This window comes from Hylobates moloch, unplaced genomic scaffold, assembly GCF_009828535.3.
Source record: "Hylobates moloch isolate HMO894 unplaced genomic scaffold, HMol_V3 SCAFFOLD_10, whole genome shotgun sequence".
Taxonomy (NCBI): domain Eukaryota; kingdom Metazoa; phylum Chordata; class Mammalia; order Primates; family Hylobatidae; genus Hylobates; species Hylobates moloch.
This window is the reverse complement of record NW_026652285.1, coordinates 29,031,178-29,051,422: the sequence shown is the minus strand read 5'-3', so window position 1 is coordinate 29,051,422 and position 20,245 is coordinate 29,031,178. Positions and strand designations below refer to the sequence as shown.

Sequence of the window (20,245 nt, the reverse complement as noted above, 5' to 3'; positions counted from 1 at the left end):
GCTCTCCGCCGGTGCCTCCCTGGTTATATTGTTGAACAGGAAACCCGGCAGCGCGGGAGCCGCACGGTCGAGGAGGGAGCGCGGGACGCCGAGCCCACGCGCGCCTGCCGGGGCAAGTGGAGGCGAAGCCGGCGAGCGGACGCCCCGAGGTGCCCGGGCAGGCAGGGTCGGGAGTGGGGCGCCGAGCGGGGGTTGGGGGGTGGGAGGTGGGGTGGGGGTGGGGAAAGGGGCAGGGTGGGGGAGGGAAGGGCGCGGCAGGTGGCGGGTCCGCACCCGGGAGCTCCGCGCGCCTGCTCCCCTTGTCTCCGCAGTGGGGCGGGAGCTGCGCGGGCCGCATCCCACGGGGAGGAGAAGGTAGGCGAAGGGCTGCCCTCCGTCTGGGGGCTGGAGGGGAGCAGGCCCGGGCCCCCAGCGCCGACCCAGGCGTTGACGCCGCTGTAGCTTGAGTCGCCTGGGCAGTGGACGCAGGGGACCTCCTGGCGACTGGTGCGCGTTCGCGCTCCAGGGATCCTCCCGGCTTCCCCAATCCCTCCTCTTCTCTGTGTTTCCCCAGGGTCGGGGAAGGAACCGAGGCCGGGTCCCCTTCTTATCCAGCCCGAGACATTGAGCTCCGGTGGGTGTCCCTGCGCTGGGAATCCCGCTCGGAGTTTTTCCAGGCCCGGCCGGGCTGCGCCGGGAAAGGCCCTGGTGAGGGAGGAGGTGGGCCCGGAGCGGGCGGGTTTGCAATCCGGTTGAAAGGGCTCGCAGTGGGTCTTTCAGGGTGCAAATGACCTCACCGGGAACGGGAACGCCCGCACGAGACAACCAGCCCCAGCCCGGCATTCCCAGAGCCGCGCACGGGAGGGACGCAGGGACTCCCGGACAGCAAATCCCGGGGGGGTGGGGGGGCTGGGAATGGAAGGGGAAGGCGGAGCAGGGGCGGTCCCATCCTCCTTGGGCTCCGCTCGCGACCCGCCAGTGCCCCTTCAGACGCAGCCGTCCCGGCTCCAGGTGCCGGCCTTCCGCTCTGGGCCTCGTCCCAATGCCCCCCAAGGTCCCCAGCAGAGGCATTCAGGCTCCTCCTCGCCCCACCCAGACACGGCTGCTTTGGGTATCGGTGACAGCACTCCTGAGCGTCCCTGTCCCTCTTCGCTCTACTTGCCAGCTCCGGTTCCGCGCAGCCTCTCTGGCCTCGCCCCTGGAAACCCCGCCCAGGGCGATGGTAGGGGCTTAACCTGCAGCCACCGCCGGCTCCGCCCACCCAGCCCATGGGCTCCCTGAGGCCCGCCCAGCCGACGTGAGTGCGCTGCGGGGTCCAGGGGGAAGGGGCGCCGGGGGAGTGTCCCGCTTGGGGTTTGTTGGCTCAGCACTGGGTAGCTCGATGACCCCGCCTCCGGGGCCCAATGTGCTTAGTGACTCAGTTTACACCCTTTCCTCGTCGAGGAACGCTTGACAAAGTGGCGGAGGAGCCCTGCTGGGGCCCCCGTTGGAACCTGTTCCTCTGCCTCGGCAAGCGGCGGTCTCCTGGCCCCGGGTCCGGGCCACCTTAGGGGGCAGGAGGAGGTGTGGTCAGTGTGGGAGTTTGGAGGGGCCATGCACTTCCGGAGAAAACCACCGACTCATGGCTTTGGTGGAGGGGCGCAGGCAGATTTAGTTAGGCTCTCCCCCATCCCTGACACCCCAAGCCCGGGCGGGAGCGGGGCTTATGACCACCACTCCGGAGAGCTTTGGGTGGCCCTGCTCTGGGACTCCGCACTTATAGTCACTGTCTCAGAGTGCATTCTCCAGGAGCCACTCGTGGGGACACTGTAGGGGTGACAGGGCAGGTGGGCAGGCCACAGGGGCAGGGCCTTTCTCGGGAGGCGGCGTGAGAGCCGGAGAGCAGGGGGTGGTGCGGGCCGGGCTGGGCGGGCCGGGCTCACGTCTGCGGTGATGCAGCTGGGGAAGGAAAGAGAAACCAAGAGAACCGGTTCCCCCGCATTGGCAGCGGAGGCCTCTACACCAAGGTCTTTGGACTAAGCGGGACAGGGACAGCCCCCAGGTAGAGCTGTTCGCTGGGCCCCCTACAGAGCCCGCATCCCAACTCTGACCAGGGGGTGGGGGCGCAAGCTCCTGGAGGGAGGCAGTGCTAGGAGATCCTCTGCGGATTCTCTGCGGGCGGGAGGCTTCCAGGCGGGACAGAGCCGGGGAGCGGCAGTAAATGGGGTGTTCTTCCTACTTGACGGACGGGAAAACTAAGGCGCAGTAAACTATTAAGCAAGCGTGGTGTCGACCTTAGAGCGGGCAATCACCCCTCGTTTTAAAGCCAAGGCTTCCCTCGCAGTCGATTTGGACCAAGACTACCCACAATCTCCCCACCGCAGGACTGAAGCAAGGGTGAAATCTTATAATCAACCCCACAGAACGAAGGGTTGTCCCAATTCCAGCACTGAGTGTAAGAATGGAAGCCTTAGATGTGATTTTACGCAAGTTGCCATTTTAGAGATGGGAAAACTGAGGCCCGAAGGCGAACGGCGAGTGCAGGATCGGGACTCGAACCCAAGTCTGCCCCCGAGTGCGGGGCTATTCCAGGCTCGGTGGTCTTGACCTCCGCGGCCCTCCTTCTTGTTGCCCGCAGGAAAACGCCGCGGCCGCGATGGCGGCGGACGTGGAGGGGGACGTGTACGTGCTGGTGGAGCATCCCTTCGAGTACACCGGCAAGGACGGGCGCCGCGTGGCCATCCGGCCCAATGAGCGCTACCGGCTGCTGCGGCGCAGCACCGAGCACTGGTGGCACGTGCGGCGTGAGCCCGGCGGCCGCCCCTTCTACCTGCCTGCGCAGTACGTGCGCGAGCTGCCCGCGCTCGGCAACCCTGCCGCTGCCCCGCCGCCAGGTCCCCACCCGAGCCCCGCGGCCCCTGAGCCGCTCGCCTACGACTACCGGTTTGTGAGCGCGGCGACGGCCGCGGGCCCCGACGGCGCCCTCGCGGAGTCCGGAGGCAGAGCCAGCTCCCTGTGCGGCCCTGCGCAACGCGGCCCCGTGACCCAGCGCAGCAGCCTGGCGCCCGGCCTGCCAGCCTGCCTGTACCTGCGGCCCGCGGCGCCCGTGCGGCCCGCGCAGTCCCTGGACGACCTGGCCTGCGCCGCCGTCTCGCCTCCCGCCGGCCTCCTAGGAAGCAGCGGCAGCTTCAAGGCCTGCAGCGTGGCGGGCTCCTGGGTGTACCCGCGGCCCCTGGCGCGCAGCGACTCAGAGAACGTCTACGAGGTCATCCAGGACTTGCATGTCCCGCCGCGGGAGGAGAGCGCAGAGCAGGTACCTCCCCGGGCGCAGGGGCGTGGAGGCGGGTGGCGCGCTAGGGACCGCGCCTGCACGGAGCCGGGGCGCGAGGAGACCCGCTCCTCTCAGCGTCGGGCACGACGCCCACCTCTGTCCGAAGACTTCGGATGAGCTCCCTCTCCCCAACCGCGAAACGTGAGGGGTGCAGGCCCGCAGTCCCTCATCAGCAATTCCCAAGCTCCAAAGCTCCCTGGAAGCCCAGAGGTTTTTCGTAATCCAATTGGTGGCAAAATTGCACTTGAACTGATGTGAGGCTGCTGATGGTCTTTATTTATCGCACTTGTGTGAATATTCATGTTTCGCTGCAGAAATGCAAATGAGCTCGATGGTCGGCTGCTGCCCCAAGCCCTGCTGGGAGGTTATATAACCTACTGCAGGTGTGTGCACTATATTATCTTTCCAAGTCCCAGCTGTTCTGTATTCCCAAGCGCATCTGGGCATGGAACGGGGGATTGCGGGCCTGCCCCGGCTTAACGGCCTTGCCGGTCTCCCAGGAGCCTGGGGTCATATGAGAGGGTGGATGTGAAAGTCAGGCGTCTGCTTCCCTTTGAGGGTGCTTCCAGCATTTCAGTTCCTTTTTTTAAAGAACTCTTGATGGGTTTGTTTCAGAAAGACGTCCGGTTAAGTGAGGTTGTTTTTTTTCCCCTCTTCAGAGTCCAATTGTGTTAATCTGGGAAATCGAAAATAGACCACGTTTTAAAAACAGGTCTTACATCCTCAGAACACTCTGGGCGACCCTGACATTTTGAACTTTAGGAACTTTTCAGAGAGGGGCAGCCCTAGGGGGAAAAAAAAGATGCTCAGAACCGTTCTGCCATCTGCCACCGGCCGTGTGATGATCTAGGGGCAGTTCTTTTCCTCTCTTAGGGTCTCGGTTTGTTCTTTAGCCCAAAGGGAGGGGTTGGACAGATGACCTCTGATCCTTGGGAGCCTCTGACTTCTTTCGCTGTGCCTGATGTCATTACCATGAACACTGATGCCCACCATGTGCCAGGACTGAGTCCGGAATGCCTAGACGAAGGAGACACGCCTTAGGCCCGCTGCTGGGTGTTCCCTCCGCCCGACTCGTTATGATGCAGAGCTCAGGTTTTGAGACTAGGGAAAGGGGAACTGGATTCTGCTGGGTCACCTGCCAGCTGCTGACAGCCACTTAACTTACACCGAGGACGCTCCCCCAGGCCCAGTGTCCTCTGGTGTAAGCACAGTACTTAAGGATTAGGGTTGTGAGCCTTAAACGAGGTAAGGCTTCGAAGCGCTTGGCAGCAGCAGGGGGTCCACCCAGGCTGTCTGGGTAGTCCTCGTTTGGCTTCCCTGGGTCTCCGCCGCCTTCACTCGGGCTTCTGCAGCGGCAGCCCGCCGCCTTGTGGCCAGGGTGGGGAACGGCACCCGGCGGGCGGGGCTGGGCACCGCGGCGGGTTCCTGTCTCGCGCCCCTGCCAGCCGGCCAGGCAGCTTCTCTGGGATGGGTGGTTGGATCCCAGCGCTCTTCCCCCACCAGGGCCCCTCTGGTTCCTGCACAGGTTCCCGGTGGCACACTTCTGGGCCTCTCCACATTCTCTGTCCTAGTGACGGTGGGAGGATGCCTGCCCATCTGAGCGGAGCCCCTGGAGGTGGGGGAATGGCCTTGCTCTTTGAACTTCGCATCTGGCCCACGGTCTGGCTCAAACAGAGTGCACAGAGAGTGTGTGTTGAGGAGCGCAGAGGTGCGGCAGCCCTTTCCTATGAGCCAGGGCTCTGTAGGTCTGCAAGGGCCAACACCCCAGGCCCCAGGACCAAAGAGGAAGGAGACTGCCCAGGTCCTGACATCTCCTGAGAAGACAGATCACCCCAGCTGCCAGGGCACCTGCCAGGTGGCCCCTCTGCCTATCCTTCCTCCAGCTCCCAGCAGGTTCCTAGTTGCAGTGGCATATGGAGGGAGGGGCACTGGTGATGGGGGTAGAGGACTTACCCAGGGGGGAATCTAGGACATTGGCCAGAGACAGGCAGCTCCCTGGCCCCACTTGTGGCCCTAATTCACTGTGTGACCTCCACAAGTCACTTTGCATCTCTGGTCCTGTTTCCTCCCCTGTGCGATGGGTGCAATAATACCACGTTCCCTGCCACAGAGCTTTATTCAAGAGGCAGCTGTGGGTCTCCCTGGTGCTCCACCCCCAACAAAGTCCAGGGTAGGGAGTTGGTCCTGCCCCCCACAAGGGAACCCCACCCCTGCTCTTAGTTGTCCCAGGCGGTGTTTGCCCACCATGATCCTCCAGGCCCATTCACTCGTTCATTAGGCATGAACTAGCTGAATACCTGCCAAGCCCTGGTGAGCCTTTGGATCTAGAGAGGACTGAGGCACAGCCACGGTCCTGGGGGACTCACCCTCTTGGATAGGAGGCCAGCAAGAGAAGACATGGGGCCGGGGCTCAGAGTGGAGCATGGGGTTGAGAGTGGGTGCCCACCCGGGCAGGGCCTCATGGGCCCTTGCCAGGAATGTGCACATTATCCTGCAGCCGCTGTAAGCCTTTTAGCAGAGACAGGAGTGGGATTGAGAAAAAAATCCCTGTGGCCAGGGCTTCAAGAATGGCTGAAGCTTTTGGTAGTCTCGTGGGCATGTGGTGGTAACAGAGGTTTGGGAAGTGGATGGGCAGGGTCTGGGGGCTGAGGGAGGTGGGAGGGAAATCGGGTTGAGTTCTAGATTCCCAGTGGGCACTCGTGGGCAGACAGTGGTGCTGCTTACTGAGGGGGGGATGACTTGGGGAGGAGCAGGGTGGAGAAAAGATGGGGCCCGCCTGGATTTAGGTGCCAAAGGGAAGAGAAGCATGACAGTGCTGGCTCAGAGGCCAAGACGTGTCCAGAAGAAGGACACACAGGAAGGTCATGTGAGAGAAAGGCCATATAACACTTATCCTAAGTGACCACTAGACGCTCAGCTGGTCACGGGGCTGCTGAAGGCAGAGGGCAGTGGTCAGTAGTGAAGTGAGGGTGCGAATTGAGCGTGTGGACAATGGGCAGAAGGAGAGAGACACAGTGTGGCCAGAGGGGGTGTAGGGTCATGGATGGAACCGTCCCCAGGTTCAGGTGGGTGGGCAGGAGATGGGGAGGCTAAAGATGGGGAGAAGGTTGCTGCTGAGAAGATATCTCAGAAGAAAATGGGTGCAGAACAGAGGGGGCAGGATGTGGGGATGGCATGGCACAGGGGCACTGGGGAGTGTGTGGGGATGCCCTACTGTCACGCAGCAGCTCAGGGCTTAGGGCAGGCTACCCGGCAGGGCCAGGGACCCCCAGAACAGAGGAGCTGCTGCCATGGATGGTATTTTACAGCCTTGTCACTCCCCGTGCACTCTAATCGCGCATATTGAGCACTTGGGGTGGGCTGGTCACCGTGCTGGACACTGGGGACAAAGTGTGGTAAGATGCAATCCCAAAGGGGCTAACAGTCACGTGGGCTCTTGCTCAAAGGCTTCTAACCCAGGGTTAAGCTCCCAGGAGCTTGGAAGGCAGGCGTAGGCACTTCCATTTGCCTTGAGTACAAACAGAGGTTCAGAGAGGTTTAGTGACAGGACGAAGCTCACACAGCCAGGAAGTGGCTGTGTTCAGGACAGTTCCAAGCCCCCTGACCCCAAGCCCCACCCTGGCCACCAGGTTCAGTTTCAGCCAGGTGGCCTTTAGGGTTGGCCACCCTGTTCCCCTCAACAAGAACAGTACAAGCTGAAGGCAGGCACACGCTCCTTCTTCTGAGCATCCTGTGTGCCCAGCCCTGTTGTGGAAGAGTTGATGCCCCAGGAGAGGGACATCTGTTCTTTTGCTGCCCAGGAGAGGGCAGAAGCAAACCCTTCTGAGAGGGGAGAGAGACAGGGAGAGCTAAGCAGGGATGACTCCTCCCCTCCCCCAAAAAGGCTACTCAGGGAGCCCTGGGAAGCCAGGCCAAAGGCGGTGCAATAAAGGGGCCTCTGAGACTCTTCCCGTGGCTCTGGGATCTCAGGGTGCGGTCACCATCCCCGCCCAGAGGTGGGAAGGCCCAGGCAGGTGGAGCTGGCCTGGAGCCCGCCCCTGCTGCTGGGGCATTGGCTGCTGGGAGGGAAGTTCCAGCCGGGCCGCTGCACCCTCTTATACAAGCAGCCCTGGAGGCACCGCACCTGAGCAGGCAGCCCCGACTGGAAGGAGCCCGGGGCCCTCATTCCTCCTCCTCCGCTGGGAACTGAGTGAGTCCTCGCCCCTGAGGGACTAGAGGGCAGCCACAGCAGTTTCCCCACTCTCTCCCCTCCCTTTCCCGAATCCTAAAACCCACCTGGGGGCCCCTCCTCTCTGGATCCAGGCCCAGCACCCACTTCCTAGGACAAACTCCAAGGGCAGCCCGAGGCCGCTGTGATTGAGAGAAAGAAACTGGCTTTGGGACAGACCCTCCTGTCCCCCTTCGGGGCCAGCCAGGGGGCCTTTGGCAAGGGCGTCGGTAACAGCAGGAAGCTGAGGCCAAGTTGAGGGGACTCCAGCTAGCCCCTTGCTCGTACTTTCTCCTCTGGCAACCCCCACCCCCAACCCCCAGGTGGGGCAGCCGCCCTTGGATGGCCCTGCTGGTTTCTTTACACCTGACCCAGTTCCCTCCCAGTGACTCACCTGCAGCCCCAGGCTGTCCCAGGAGCCCCTCTGCCTGCCTAGGACCTGACTTAGGAGAGAGCAGCTTCTGGGATCTCCCTCCCACCCTCACCCCACACTGCTGTCCACCCAGAGATCTTCCTGCCCACCACCCCCACCCCCCGGCTCTTCTGCAGGCCCCATGATCTCTTCAGGTCTCGCTGGAGCTTGTGCCTGGTTCTCACCTCTTAGTCCCTGGCTCCCTTCACCGCCCAGGGGCCTGAGATGGGCCCCAGGACAAGCCCAGCTGCCCCCTCCCTTTCTTCCCAGGCCTCAGCAGTTGACCTCACTCTAGACCTATTTTTTGTAATGTTTACTTCAATGGTTTTGTGGAGCAGGTGGTGTTTGGTTACGTGAATAAGTTCTTTAGTGGCTATTTCTGAGATGTTGGTGCACCCGTCACCCCGAGTGGTGTGCACTGTACCCAGTGTGTAGTCTTTTATCCCTCACCCCCCTCCCACCCTTCCCCTACTCCCAAGTCCCCCAAGTCCATTATATCAATCTTAGGCCTTTGCGTCCTCATAGCTTAACTTCCATAGACCTGTTTTCTCTGCCCTTCTTAGAGCTGACTGCGTCCAGTACAGGGAGGGGTGGGCATCAGTACTGAATGCCAGCCTGGATGGGTGGTCAGTGCCAGGCCCTGGGGAATGGGAAAGTCCATGATCGTGACCAGTGGGTAGCTGATGACCAGGGATGTGGTCGAGTCTCCATGCCTGAATGTTAGGGAGATTTGGAGCTGGATCTGTGCCGGGGAGTGAGAGGTCAGTGGCTGTTGGTTCATATTGAAGGGGAAACAGGGCTGCCAGGACTAGGGCTCTGGGGCACAGGGGCACAGGTGCTCTTGCTAAAATTTGGGAAGCTCTGTTTCCAGATTGCAGAAGGATTCTGGTGTTGAGGGAACTTCCAGAGCTGTTGCCTGGGCCGGGTGAGGCCTGCAGGACTCTTCTGTCCAGCTGAGGCTGCTGTGGGTGCCCACCCTGCCTCCTCGCCTTCTCCTGGCTGGGGGTCCCCTGTGAGGCATGAAGGGAGGGGGGCATGGGCCCCTGCCTAGGCCTCCGTGTCTGTCTAGGGACTGGGCCAGAGAGAGGAAGCAGAGGTAGCAGAAGGGCCTGCCTGCAGAATCCTCCCAGCCTCCCCCTTCCTTTCTCCTCCTTGGCCCAGTTAAATGTGTAAATCACTATTCTCTTCCTACAAAAATAGCTTAACTCCATTACAAATATTTGAATAATAGGAGGAAATCTCAATCGAATGACTGTTAGCATGTTGGTTTCTTCCCATTTATTCTGCCTTCTTACGCGTATGTCTTGGGCAGTTCCCGTAGAGACATCACAGCGTAATGACGATCGTGCCTTCTGTTTTTTCACTTACCATATTCACCTAGTCAGTGAATGTCAGCCGCTGTACTGGGGGCTAGGGAGCAATGAAAAATAAAGGACAGTTCCTGTCCTCAGGTAGCTTACTGTCCAGGAGAAACTGAACAGCAGATCCAGTGATGATATTGTATGGCATGGCAGTTATGGTATGGAAGATTATGATATGATATGATATGATATGATATGATATGATATGATATGTCTGCAAAGACCTGTGGGGGGCATGTTGGAGGAGCTGCCCTCCCAGAATCTTGTTGGCAAGAGGGAAATCCAAGAGTGCTTCCTGGAGGAGGAAGGTGTTGGCAGAGATGAATTCAAAAGGTTTCTACAGTTCCCTCTCATGAAACCCTCTGGACTGGGTGCCTTTTTCAGTGGCAGATTTTTTTTTCATCAGTGGTAATTAGTTTATTTGAGTTTCTACTCACCTTCTAGTTAATTTTGGCCATTTTATATTTTACTAGGAAAGCATTCATTTTCTCCAGATGTGTAAACTCTCCACTTTTAAAATTTATTATGAATTTCTTTGTGACCAAGTAAATTATTTTGCTAAGTTTTTCCACAGATATGTAAGAAAAATGCATATTTTCTTTTTTTATTTTTATTTTAATTTTATTTTTTTGAGATGGAGTCTTACTGTGTCACCCAGGCTGGAGTGCAGTGGCGTGGTCTCGGCTCACCGCAACCTCCACCTCCTGGGTTCAAGTGATTCTCCTGCCTCAGCCTCCTGAGTAGCTGGGATTGCAGGTGTGCGCCACCACACCGGGCTAATTTTTGTATTTTTAGTACAGAGGTGATTTTGCTATGTTGGCCAGGCTGGTCTGGAACTCCTGACCTCAAGTGATCCACCTACCTCAGCCTCCCAAAGTGCTGGGATTACAGGTGTGAGCCACCACGCCTGGCCGGAAAAATGCATATTTTCTATTTAAGGGATATAAGGTACTATCTGCATCAAATCGTGTTTATTGATTATATTATTCAAACTTTCATTTCCTTTGTATCCTTTGCTTGGGGGCAGGGATCTTTAATTCTGATAGAGATGTGTTATGTTAAACCTTCCACTCAAATTTTCTCTATAAAGCTCTTCTGGTGCTTTTCCTAGTTTTTGCTTTTTATGTTTAACTACGATGCTGTCGGGAGGATGCAGATTTCAAGTGTTCTGTCGTTACAAATTGTGCTTTTCTATCATTACATGGTGTCCCTCTTTATCCTATTATAGTGCTTAACCTTAAATTTCGCCCTTCTATTGTTAATATGACCACTTCTTATTTTACTTTACCTTTTTTTTGTACTTGCTTAGCATTCTTTTATTTCCTACTATTATCATTTTTTGAAACTACTAATTTCTTGTATATGTCACATCACTGTTTTGTTTCGTTTGAGACGGGGTCTCCCTCTGTTGCCCAGGCTGGAGTGCAGTGGTGTGATCATGGCTCCCTGCAGCCTCAGCCTCCCTGGCTGAGGCAATTCTCCTGCCTCAGCACCCCGAGAACCTGGGACCACAGGCCCACGTGCCAGCATGCCCAGCTAATTTTTTTTTTTTTTTTTTTTGTAGTGATGGGGTTTCTTCATGTTGCCCGTCACCACTGTATTTTTATTATTTTCATGGATTTTTGTTTGTTTTTTGAGATGGAGTCTTGCTCTATCACTCAGGCTGGTGTACGGTGCTGCGATTTCGGCTCACTGCAACCTCTGCCTCCCAGGTTCAAGTGATTCTCCTGCCTCAACCTCCTGATTAACTGGGATTACAGGCAGACGCCACCACATCCAACTAATTTTTGTATTTTTAGTAGAGACAGGGTTTCACCACGTTGGTCAGGCTGGTCTCAAACTCCTGACCTCAAGTGATCCACCTGCCTCACCCTCCCAAAGTGCTGGGATTACAGGTGTGAGCCACTGCACCCAGCCTATCACTGTATTTTTAAACCCAAGCTGACTCTTTGTCTTTTAGTGGGAGAATTCAGTCTGTTCACGTTTCATTTAACAACTGATCTACTGTACTTGATTTGATTACCTTTGGCTTATTTGACATTTATTGGTTTACCTTCCAGTTTTTTCCTTCTGATCTCGTTATCGATTTCCTTTTTCTTCCCGTTACACTTTCCATTTCATTACTGGCAGCTGTCCCTTCTCTGGGATTCCTAATCAAACACATTCTTTAGCACATGCCTCACTGGGGATTCTTTTCTCAGCACCCTCATCTGGAGCTTACAGGACCTGTCACTCTGTAGACTCTGGTCTTTTTTCAGCTTAGGAACATCTATTTGTTGCTTGATTTGATTATTGTTTCTTTATTTTTTATTTTTTTGAGACAGGGTCTTACTGTGCCACCCAGGCTGGAGTGCTATGGCACGATCACGGCTCACTGCGGCCTCGACCTCCTGGGTTCAAGTGATCCTCCCACCTCAGCCTCCTGAGAAGCTGGGAATACAGGCGCACGCCATCACGCCCAGCTAATTTTGTTTGTATTTTCTGGAGAGACAAGGTTTCGCCGTGTTGCCCAGGCTGGTCTTAAATTTCTGGGCTCAAGCAATCTGCCTGCCTCGGCCTCCCAGAGTTCTGGGATTACAGGCATGAGCCACTGTGCCCGGACTGTTGCTTGGTTATTGTCTCTTTTACCTTTTCTTTCCTTTGCATGTGAGCTCTCCTGACTGGGTCTCCCCTAGTTTATCTTTGGCCTCTTTATTTCATTCTTGTACTTCTGCTCTGAGGTTTGATATTTCTTCTTGACCTTCCAGGCTGCAAATTTGAATCTCAAGAGTGAATTTCTTCTCCTTCAACTAGTACAATGACATATTTTAAGTTCTAAAAATCAGTCCCTTGTTTTTTTTTTTTTGAGATGGAGTCTTGCTTTGTCGCCCAGGCTGGAGTGCAGTGGCGCGATCTCGGCTCACTGCAAGCTCCGCTTCCCGGGTTCACGCCATTCTCCTGCCTCAGCCTCCTGAGTAGCTGGGAGTACAGGCGCCCCCCAACACGCCCGGCTAATTTTTTGTATTTTTAGTAGAGACGGGGTTTCACCGTGTTAGCCAGGATGGTCTCGATCTCCTGACCTCGTGATCCACCTGCCTCGTCCTCCCAAAGTGCTGGGATTACAGGTGTGAGCCACCGCGCCTGGCCAAAATCAGTCCTTTTTTAAAACCCTGCTTGATTTGAGTCTCCTTAAGAGTTTGTATTCAAGTTGTAATTGCATTCTCCAGCCCCTCCCTTTTGCCAATAGCCTTGAATTTATTTTACTAGATAGTATATTTACAGGTTTTTTTTTTAAATCAAAGCAATGTTTTAAAGTCTATAGTAAAAATCTCACATGTACACCGTTTCCCTGCTCTGTTCTCCATCAACTCAAAAGTCACCCCTTTCATTCATTCTTTCTTCATTCTTCCAAAGTTTCTGAGTACAAACTAGTATAACTATGTATCTGATTACTTAATTTTCTCTCTCTCTTAAGCAACACCGTCCTGTGTGTAAAACAAGGTAAAAAACAAAACAAAACAAAACAAAAACCTTGTTTACTTTTTGTTTTATTTCTTTGACAATGTATCTTGGAGATTGTACCTAGAGAGGTCTGTCTCCTTCCCTACAACTACAAATAATCCATTTTACCAGTCTCCTGTTGACAGGCATTTGGGATGTTTCCCATTTTTTGCTGTTACAACAATGTCATAATGAATACTCTTTTATATACTCTTTTATATATGTACAGGTAGAAGTAGGAAAAATTCCAGAAGTGGGATTTTGGGGTCAAAAGGTAAATAATAGGTATTTGATGAGTATGTCCCATGAGGCGTATACCAATGTGCCCTCACCAACACAAATTAGAGTGTCTGGTCCCCAAAGCCTTGCCAACTGACTGTTGTCAAACTTTTGTTTTCTGCCAACCTGACCATAAAATGTATTATCTTAAGGTACTTTAAATTTGCATTTCTCTTTCCAGTAAGATTATCTTTTCATATATTTAAGGGCTGTTTGTTCCCCCCCCTTTTTTTTTTTCTGTGAATGGTCTATTTATATCCTTTGCCTGTTTCTGTATTGGGTTGTTGGGCTTTTTTCTTATTGAGTTCTAGTAGCTTTTTCTATACTAGGGAAAATAATCCTTTGTCTATTATTACATGAGTTGTAATTCCCTCCCCCACCCTGAGTTGTTTTTTGACTCTGCTAATAGCATTATTTTGCCACACAAGTTTTCTTAAAATATACTTATGTAGTCCAATGTATCACTCATTTATTTTATGGCTTTTATATTTTGAGTCTTCATTACAAAGTCTTTTACATATATATATATATATATACATACAGCATATTTGTCTTTTATATATATACACGCCAGCATAGTATATATTATATATATTTACATGTACATACAGCATATTGAAGTCTTTTATCTATATAGACACATATATAAAATATATAGGCTTATATATATGTATATACATACAGCATATTAGAATTTGTTTTCTTCTTTGATTGTATTTATGGCTTCATTTTTAAAAATGTAAATCTTTAATCCTTTCAGGGTTATTGTGGATGGACAGAGTGAGATGTGGACCCTCCCTTATTTATATACTTGTTTATTTATGTTTATCTCTGGATGGGCAGCCAGTTGTCCTGTGACCTTTCACTGACAAGTTTGTCTTTCCCCATGACCTGTGATGGCATCTTTAGTGCGTCCTGGGTCCTGGCTGTGCTGGGGTCTGGTAGCCGCATCTGGTTTAGTGTGTCCTGGGTCCCGGCTGTGCTGGGGTCTGGTAGCGGCGGCTGGTTTAGTGTGTCCCGAGTCCTGGCTGTGCTGGGGTCTGGTAGCAGCGGCTGGTTTAGTGTGTCCTGGGTCCCAAGTGTGCTGGGGTCTGGTAGCCGCATCTGGTTTAGTGTGTCCTGGGTCCCGGCTGTGCTGGGATCTGGTGGCGGCGGCTGGTTTAGTGTGTCCTGGGTCCCGGCTGTGCTGGGGTCTGGTGGTGGCAGCTGGTTTGGTGGTTCTCTCTGTTCCCCCTGCTGAGCTGTCACAGAGTGAGTTTATATGACTTTGCTCCCCGGAGCTGGGGTCGAGCTGCAGGACTACCCCACTTGGTTGGGGGGGCCCTAGAGTGGAGAAGAGATGGTGGTCTCTGCCAGTGGGCCTGTGGGCATGGGACATCTGTGATGTCAAAACACCAGCAGGAATTCTCCCTGTCTCCTTGGTGCCCTGGCCTTATGGGTAGAGACTACCTGGCCCACCTGTTTGGCCCCCCTCAGCTCCTGGGCGCAAGGGTACAAGAGCCACCCTGCCTTCTCCCCAGGGTCCCATGATGGGCCAGCCTGCCCCAAGGTTCCCCTGGGAGCCTCCACCTCAGACACAGCCTCTCACCTATGCCAGCCAGGTCCCACCACCCACCCACTGCCCCAGCCTCTGCTTGACTCAGGCAGTAGCAGCAGGTGGCAGTTGGGAGCAGAGGGGAAACGGCGTGTTTAAGTGGCCTTATTCCCAGAATCCCGGCTCCAGAGCTGTGTCTGAAAGGGAGAGGAACTACTTTGTAACACTTCGGGGGCAGGGGGAGCTGGAAGGGCAAGTCTGTTTCCAATTGAGAAATAATGAACAACTTTTTTTTCTTTTCTTTTTTGAGACAGGGTCTCGCTCTGTCACCCAGGCTGGAGTGCAGTGGTGCGATCACGGCTCACTGCAGCCTCAACCTGCTGGGCTCAAGCAGTCCTCCCACTTCGTCCTCCCAAATAGCCGAGACCACATGCTTATATGGTAGTGACAATGAGGATGGAGAATAGTAAAAAGTTTATTTTATGAAAATGTCCAATAGGTGGCCTGGTGGTCACACCTATAATTTAGATTTGGAGCCGAAGTGGAGTTGTGAATCAGATTTGTCGCCCAGGCTGGAGTGCAGTGGCGGACTATAGGCGCCTGCCACTGTGCCTGGCTAATTTTTTATATTTTTAGTAGAGACGGGGTTTCACCGTGTTAGCCATGATGGTCTCGATCTCCTAACCTTGTGATCCACCCGCCTCGGCCTCCCAAAGTGCTGGGATTACAGGCGTGAGCCACCGCACCCGGCCAAAAAAATTTTTTTTATGAGACAGAATCTTGCTCTGTCACCCAGGCTGGAGGGCTGTGGCAGAATCTCAGCTCACTGCAATCTCTACCTTCTAGGTTCAAGCGATTCTCATGTCTCAGCCTCCTGAGTAGCTGGAATTACAGGTGCGTGCCACCACACCTGGCTAATTTTTGTATTTTTAGTAGAGACAGGGTTTCACCATGTTGGCCAGGCTGGTCTCGAACTCCTGATCTCAAATGATCCACCTACCTCTGCCTCCCAAGTTGCTAGGATTACAGGTGTGAGCCACCATGCCTGGACACAAAGAATTTTTTTTTTTTTTTTTTGATACTGAGTCTTGCTCTGTCACCCAACCTGGAGTGCAATGGCATAATCTTGTCTTATTGCAACCTCTGCCTCCCGGGTTCAAGTGATACTCCTGCCTCAGCCTCCCAAGTAGCTGGGATTACAGGCATATGCCAACATGCCCCGCTAATTTTTGTATTTTTAGTAGAGGAGGGGTTTCGCCATGTTGGCCAGGCTGGTCTTGAAAGTCTGACCTCAGGTGACCTGCCTGCCTCGGCCTCCCAAAGTGCTGGGATTACAGGCATAAGCCACCACGCCTAGTCAAAAATAATTTTTTTTTTTTTTGAGACAGAGTTTAGCTTTTGTTGCCCAGGCTGGAGTGCAATGGCTCGATCTCGGCTCACCACAACCTCCACCTCCTGGGTTCAAGTGATCCTCTGCCTCAGCCTCCCAAGTAGCTGGGATTACAAGCACGGGCCACCATGCCCAGCTAATTTTTTTGTATTTTTAGTAGAGACGGGGTTTCTCCATGTTGGTCAGGCTGGTCTCAAACTCTCGACCTCGGGTGATACACCTGCCTCAGCCTCCCAAAGTGCTGGGATTACAGGCATGAGCCACTGCGCCCGGCCAATAATATTTTTAAGAAATGAATACAGGCCGGGCACAGTGGCTCACGCCCATAGTCCCAGCACTTTGAGAGGCCGAGGCGGGTGAATCACAAGGTCAGGAGTTTGAGACCAGCCTGGCCAAGATTGTGAAACCTTGTCTCTACTAAAAATACAAAAAATTAGCTGAGTGTGGTGGTAGGCGCCTGTAATCGCAGCTACTCAGGAGGCAGAGGCAGAGAATTGCTTGAACCTGGGAGGCAGAGGTTGCAGTGAGTCAAGATTGCGCCACTGTACTCCAGCCTGGGTGACAGAGCTAGACTCTGTCTCAAAAAAAAATTAAAAAAAGAATACAGTTACTTATTGCCTAGATTTAACACTAGCAAGGAGCCAGCTCCTTGCTGGCTGCTCTACTAGAAAAAAAAAAGAGAAAAGAGAAAAAATAATATTTGCCATGTTTATTTTTATTTATTTATTGCCGATGACTTTAAATTCTAGGCCGGGTGCAGTGGCTCACGCCTGTAATCCCAGCACCTTGGGAGGCCGAGGTGGGTGGATCACGAGGTCAGGAGATCGAGACCATCCTGGCTAACATGGTGAAACCCCGTCTCTACTAAAAATACAAAAAATTAGCCGGGCGTGGTGGCGGGCGCCTGTAGTCCCAGCTACACGGGAGGCTGAGACAGGAGAATGGCTTGAACCCGGGAGGCGGAGCTTGCAGTGAGCCGAGATCGCACCACTGCACTCCAGCCTGGGCGACAGAGCGGGACTCCGTCTCAAAAAATAAAAAAAATAAAATAAAATAAATTCTAGACATCATATTTCACCCCTAAAAACTTCAGCATGCATCTCTGAAAAGTGATGTCTTTCTCCCTAAACACCCTACCATTATTATATCTGACAAAATTAACAATAATTCCTTAGTGTCATCTATGACCTAAGCTATCGTCAGATTTCTGCCTTATCCTAAAACATCTCTCTCACAGCTGGTTTATTTGGTTCAGGATCCCGTCCAAGGCCATGCCTTGTATCTGGCTGTCTCTTCAATCTCCCTTGAAGAGCCCCGCCCTTTCCTTCTGCCTGGACATTGACTCATTGCCCTGCCTGCAAGGTGTCTGTTTGCTTCCTTGCAGCAGTGTTTCCGTCTTCCTCTAACCCTGGTGTTACCTGAGAACTGGTAGGCAGGTCTGCAAGGCTTAGGCTGGTCAGATCAACGGGGCTCAGCGTCAGATGAGGCAAAGCCAGCAGGAGGCAAGGATGATTCTACCTTGAGTGACAGAGGTAGATGTCACTCAGATGCTAAGATCGGGGAAGGAGGAGGGAGAGGACAAATTTGATTTGGGGCACACAGTTTTCGACATGTCCAAAGGACATCCAGATGGCAGTGGGATATGGGAGCCTGGAGACTTTGCTGCGAGTTGTTGATCTACAGCCGGTGGGGCTGGGCTCTCCCAAGGCGGTGGAGTGAGAAGCCAGGTGAGACACCAAGCATGAGGCCGTGGCAGAGGAGGTGGAGCCTGGGAGCCAATTACTGAGCAGTAGCAGAGAAAAAGGAGGAAAACCAGGAGGCCTGGCCCGAGGATGCCCAAGGAGAGGATTTTAAAGAGCAAACACTGGAGAGAAGTCAGGCCAAAGGAGGACCAGATCTGTCATCAAGGAAGTGGTGGAAGGCCTCTAAGCAGTGGGCTGGTTGTCTAAGTGAGGGGACAGAGAAGTTGGCTCAAAAAGGAGGAAGGGAAAAAGGAATTAGTTGTTAAAAGGGGATGCAGAGCTGGGTCCAGGGAACAAAACTTTTTTTTTTTTTTTTTTTGAGATGGACTCTCTCTGTCACCCAGGCTGGAGAGCAATGGTGAGATCTCTACTCACTGCAACCTCTGGGTTCAAGTGGTTCTCCTGCTTCAGCCTCCCAAGCAGCTGGGACTACAGGCACCTGCCACCACGCCTGGCTATTTTTTTTTTTTTTTTTGGTATTTTTAGTAGAGATGGGGTTTCACCATGTTGGCCAGGCTGGTCTTGAACTCCTGACCTCAAGTGATCCGCCTGCCTCAGCCTCCCAAAGTGCTGGGATTTCAGGTGTGAGCCACTGTGCCCGGTCAACATTTTCTTTTTAAGATGGAGAGACCAGCCGGGCACAGTGGCTCACGCCTGTAACCCCAGCATTTTGGGAGGCCGAGGCGGGCAGATCACGAGGTCAGGAGATTGAGACCATCCTGGCTAAAACGGTGAAACCCCGTTTCTACTAAAAATACAAAAAATTAGCCGGGCATGGTGGCGGGTGCCTGTAGTCCCAGCTACTCAGGAGGCTGAGGCAGGAGAATGGCGTGAACCCGGGAGGTGGAGCTTGCAGTGAGCTGAAATCATGCCACTGTACTCCAGCCTGGGCGACAGAGCAAGACTCTGTCTCACAAAAAAAAAAAAAAGATGGAGAGACCAACTGGGTGCAGTGGCTCAGGCCTGTAATCCCAGCACTTGGAGAGGCTGAGGTGGGAGGATTTCTTGAGCCCAGGAGATCAAGACCAGCCTGGGCAACATAGTCAGACCCTGTCTCTAAAAAAAAAAAAAAAAAAAAATTAGCCAGGCGTGGTGGTGTGGGCCTGTACTGCCAGCTACCTGGGAGGCTGAGGCAGAAGGATTGCTTGGGTCCAAGAAGTCAAAGCTGCAGTGAACTGTGATCGTGCCACTGCCCTCCAGCCTGGGCGACAGAGCAAGACGCTGTCTAAAAAACAAAACCAAAAAAAAAAAAACAAAGACATGGAGAGGCCTTGAGTTTGTTGAAATGAGAAAGGGACAAAGGTAGTCAGAAAGGAAGGGTTGGAAATTTGAGGTGAGGCCACTTCCAAGCAAGTGGGAGGCTATGGGGTCCTTCAGGACTGGGCTGGGGAGGTTGGCTTGGACGGCAGGCCCCTGTGCCTTCCACTGAGGGAGGGGGAAGGAATGGTGGGTGCAAACACAGATACGTTTGAGTGGGAAGGCAGAAGGTGACCACTCCTTGGTCTCATTTTCCCACTTCCCTAGTCTGGCTTATCCCTACAGCCTTCGCTGGCTGGGAGGTTCCCTCATGGACCATTTCTTTTTTTTTTTTTTGAGATGGAGTCCGCTCTGTCACCCAGGCTGGAGTGCAGTGGTGCGATCTTGGTTCACTGCAACCTCTGCCTCCCAGGTTCCAACAATTCTCCTGCCTCAGCCTCCTGAGTAGCTGGAATTACAGGCGCACGCCACCACACCCAGCTAATTTTTGTATTTTTAGTAGAGACAAGTTTTCGCTATGTTGGCCAGGCTGGTCTGAAACTCCTGACTTCAAGTGATCCTCCTGCCTCAGCCCCCCAAAGTGCCGGGATTGCAGGCCTGAGCCACCACGCCCAGCCCCTCATGGACCATTTCTGATCCCTCCTGTCCCCAGTGGCCCTGCTGGGTCTCTGCCAGCCTTACTTAGAGCACAAGCGGTGTGAGCCCTGCGGAGGCCCCACCCCAGCTCCCACCCCACCCTGGAGGAGCAGGCCAGGCAGGCAGCCCCATGAGGTCACCCAGAGGCTGGGGACGGAGTCCAGAGCTGAGGGCACCCAGTCGAAACCTGAAGTCAGAAAAGCAGAAGTGCAGGCCTGCTTTCCCCCAATCCCCATGGGTGTGGGAACCCAGGGCCCGCTCGGTTCTTTCATAGAATCAGCCCTGTGACGGGGTAGGGTTGACAGCTCTGTTCTACAGATGAATAAACTGAGGCCCAGAAATTCAAGCAGCTGCTCGGCGAGACGCTGAAGTAGAGTTTAGACAAGAGTCCAAGTTTCTGGACTCCGGCTCCACTCTTTTTCCCTCTGAATCAATGGAAGCTTCTGCCCCAAGCTCAAGAAAAGGGTCTCATCTGAAACCGTTACATTTGGAATCTCACCCCACATCCGTGCAATAAGATTACACTGAGTCAGCCAGGCTGCTCATGCCTGTAAGCCCAGCATTTTGGGAGACCAAGGTGGCGGATCACTTGAGGTCAGGAGTTTGAGACCAGCCTGGCCAACACGATGAAACCCCATCTCTACTAAAAGTACAAAAA

General features: G+C 53.8%; 1 protein-coding gene across 2 annotated transcripts in view; it reads left to right on the top strand.

The window, feature by feature from the left end:
- Window positions 1-20,245, top strand: part of ARHGAP27 (Rho GTPase activating protein 27) — a 39,320-nt gene continuing 19,075 nt past the window's right edge. For both annotated transcript variants that reach the window (XM_058445615.1, XM_032163927.2), the window contains exons 1-4: window positions 1-149; window positions 554-687; window positions 1,145-1,276; window positions 2,597-3,271. In XM_058445615.1, the coding sequence (XP_058301598.1) occupies window positions 2,615-3,271 (657 nt within the window). In that variant the 5' untranslated portion in view covers window positions 1-149; window positions 554-687; window positions 1,145-1,276; window positions 2,597-2,614. The remainder of the gene's footprint in view (window positions 150-553; window positions 688-1,144; window positions 1,277-2,596; window positions 3,272-20,245) is intronic.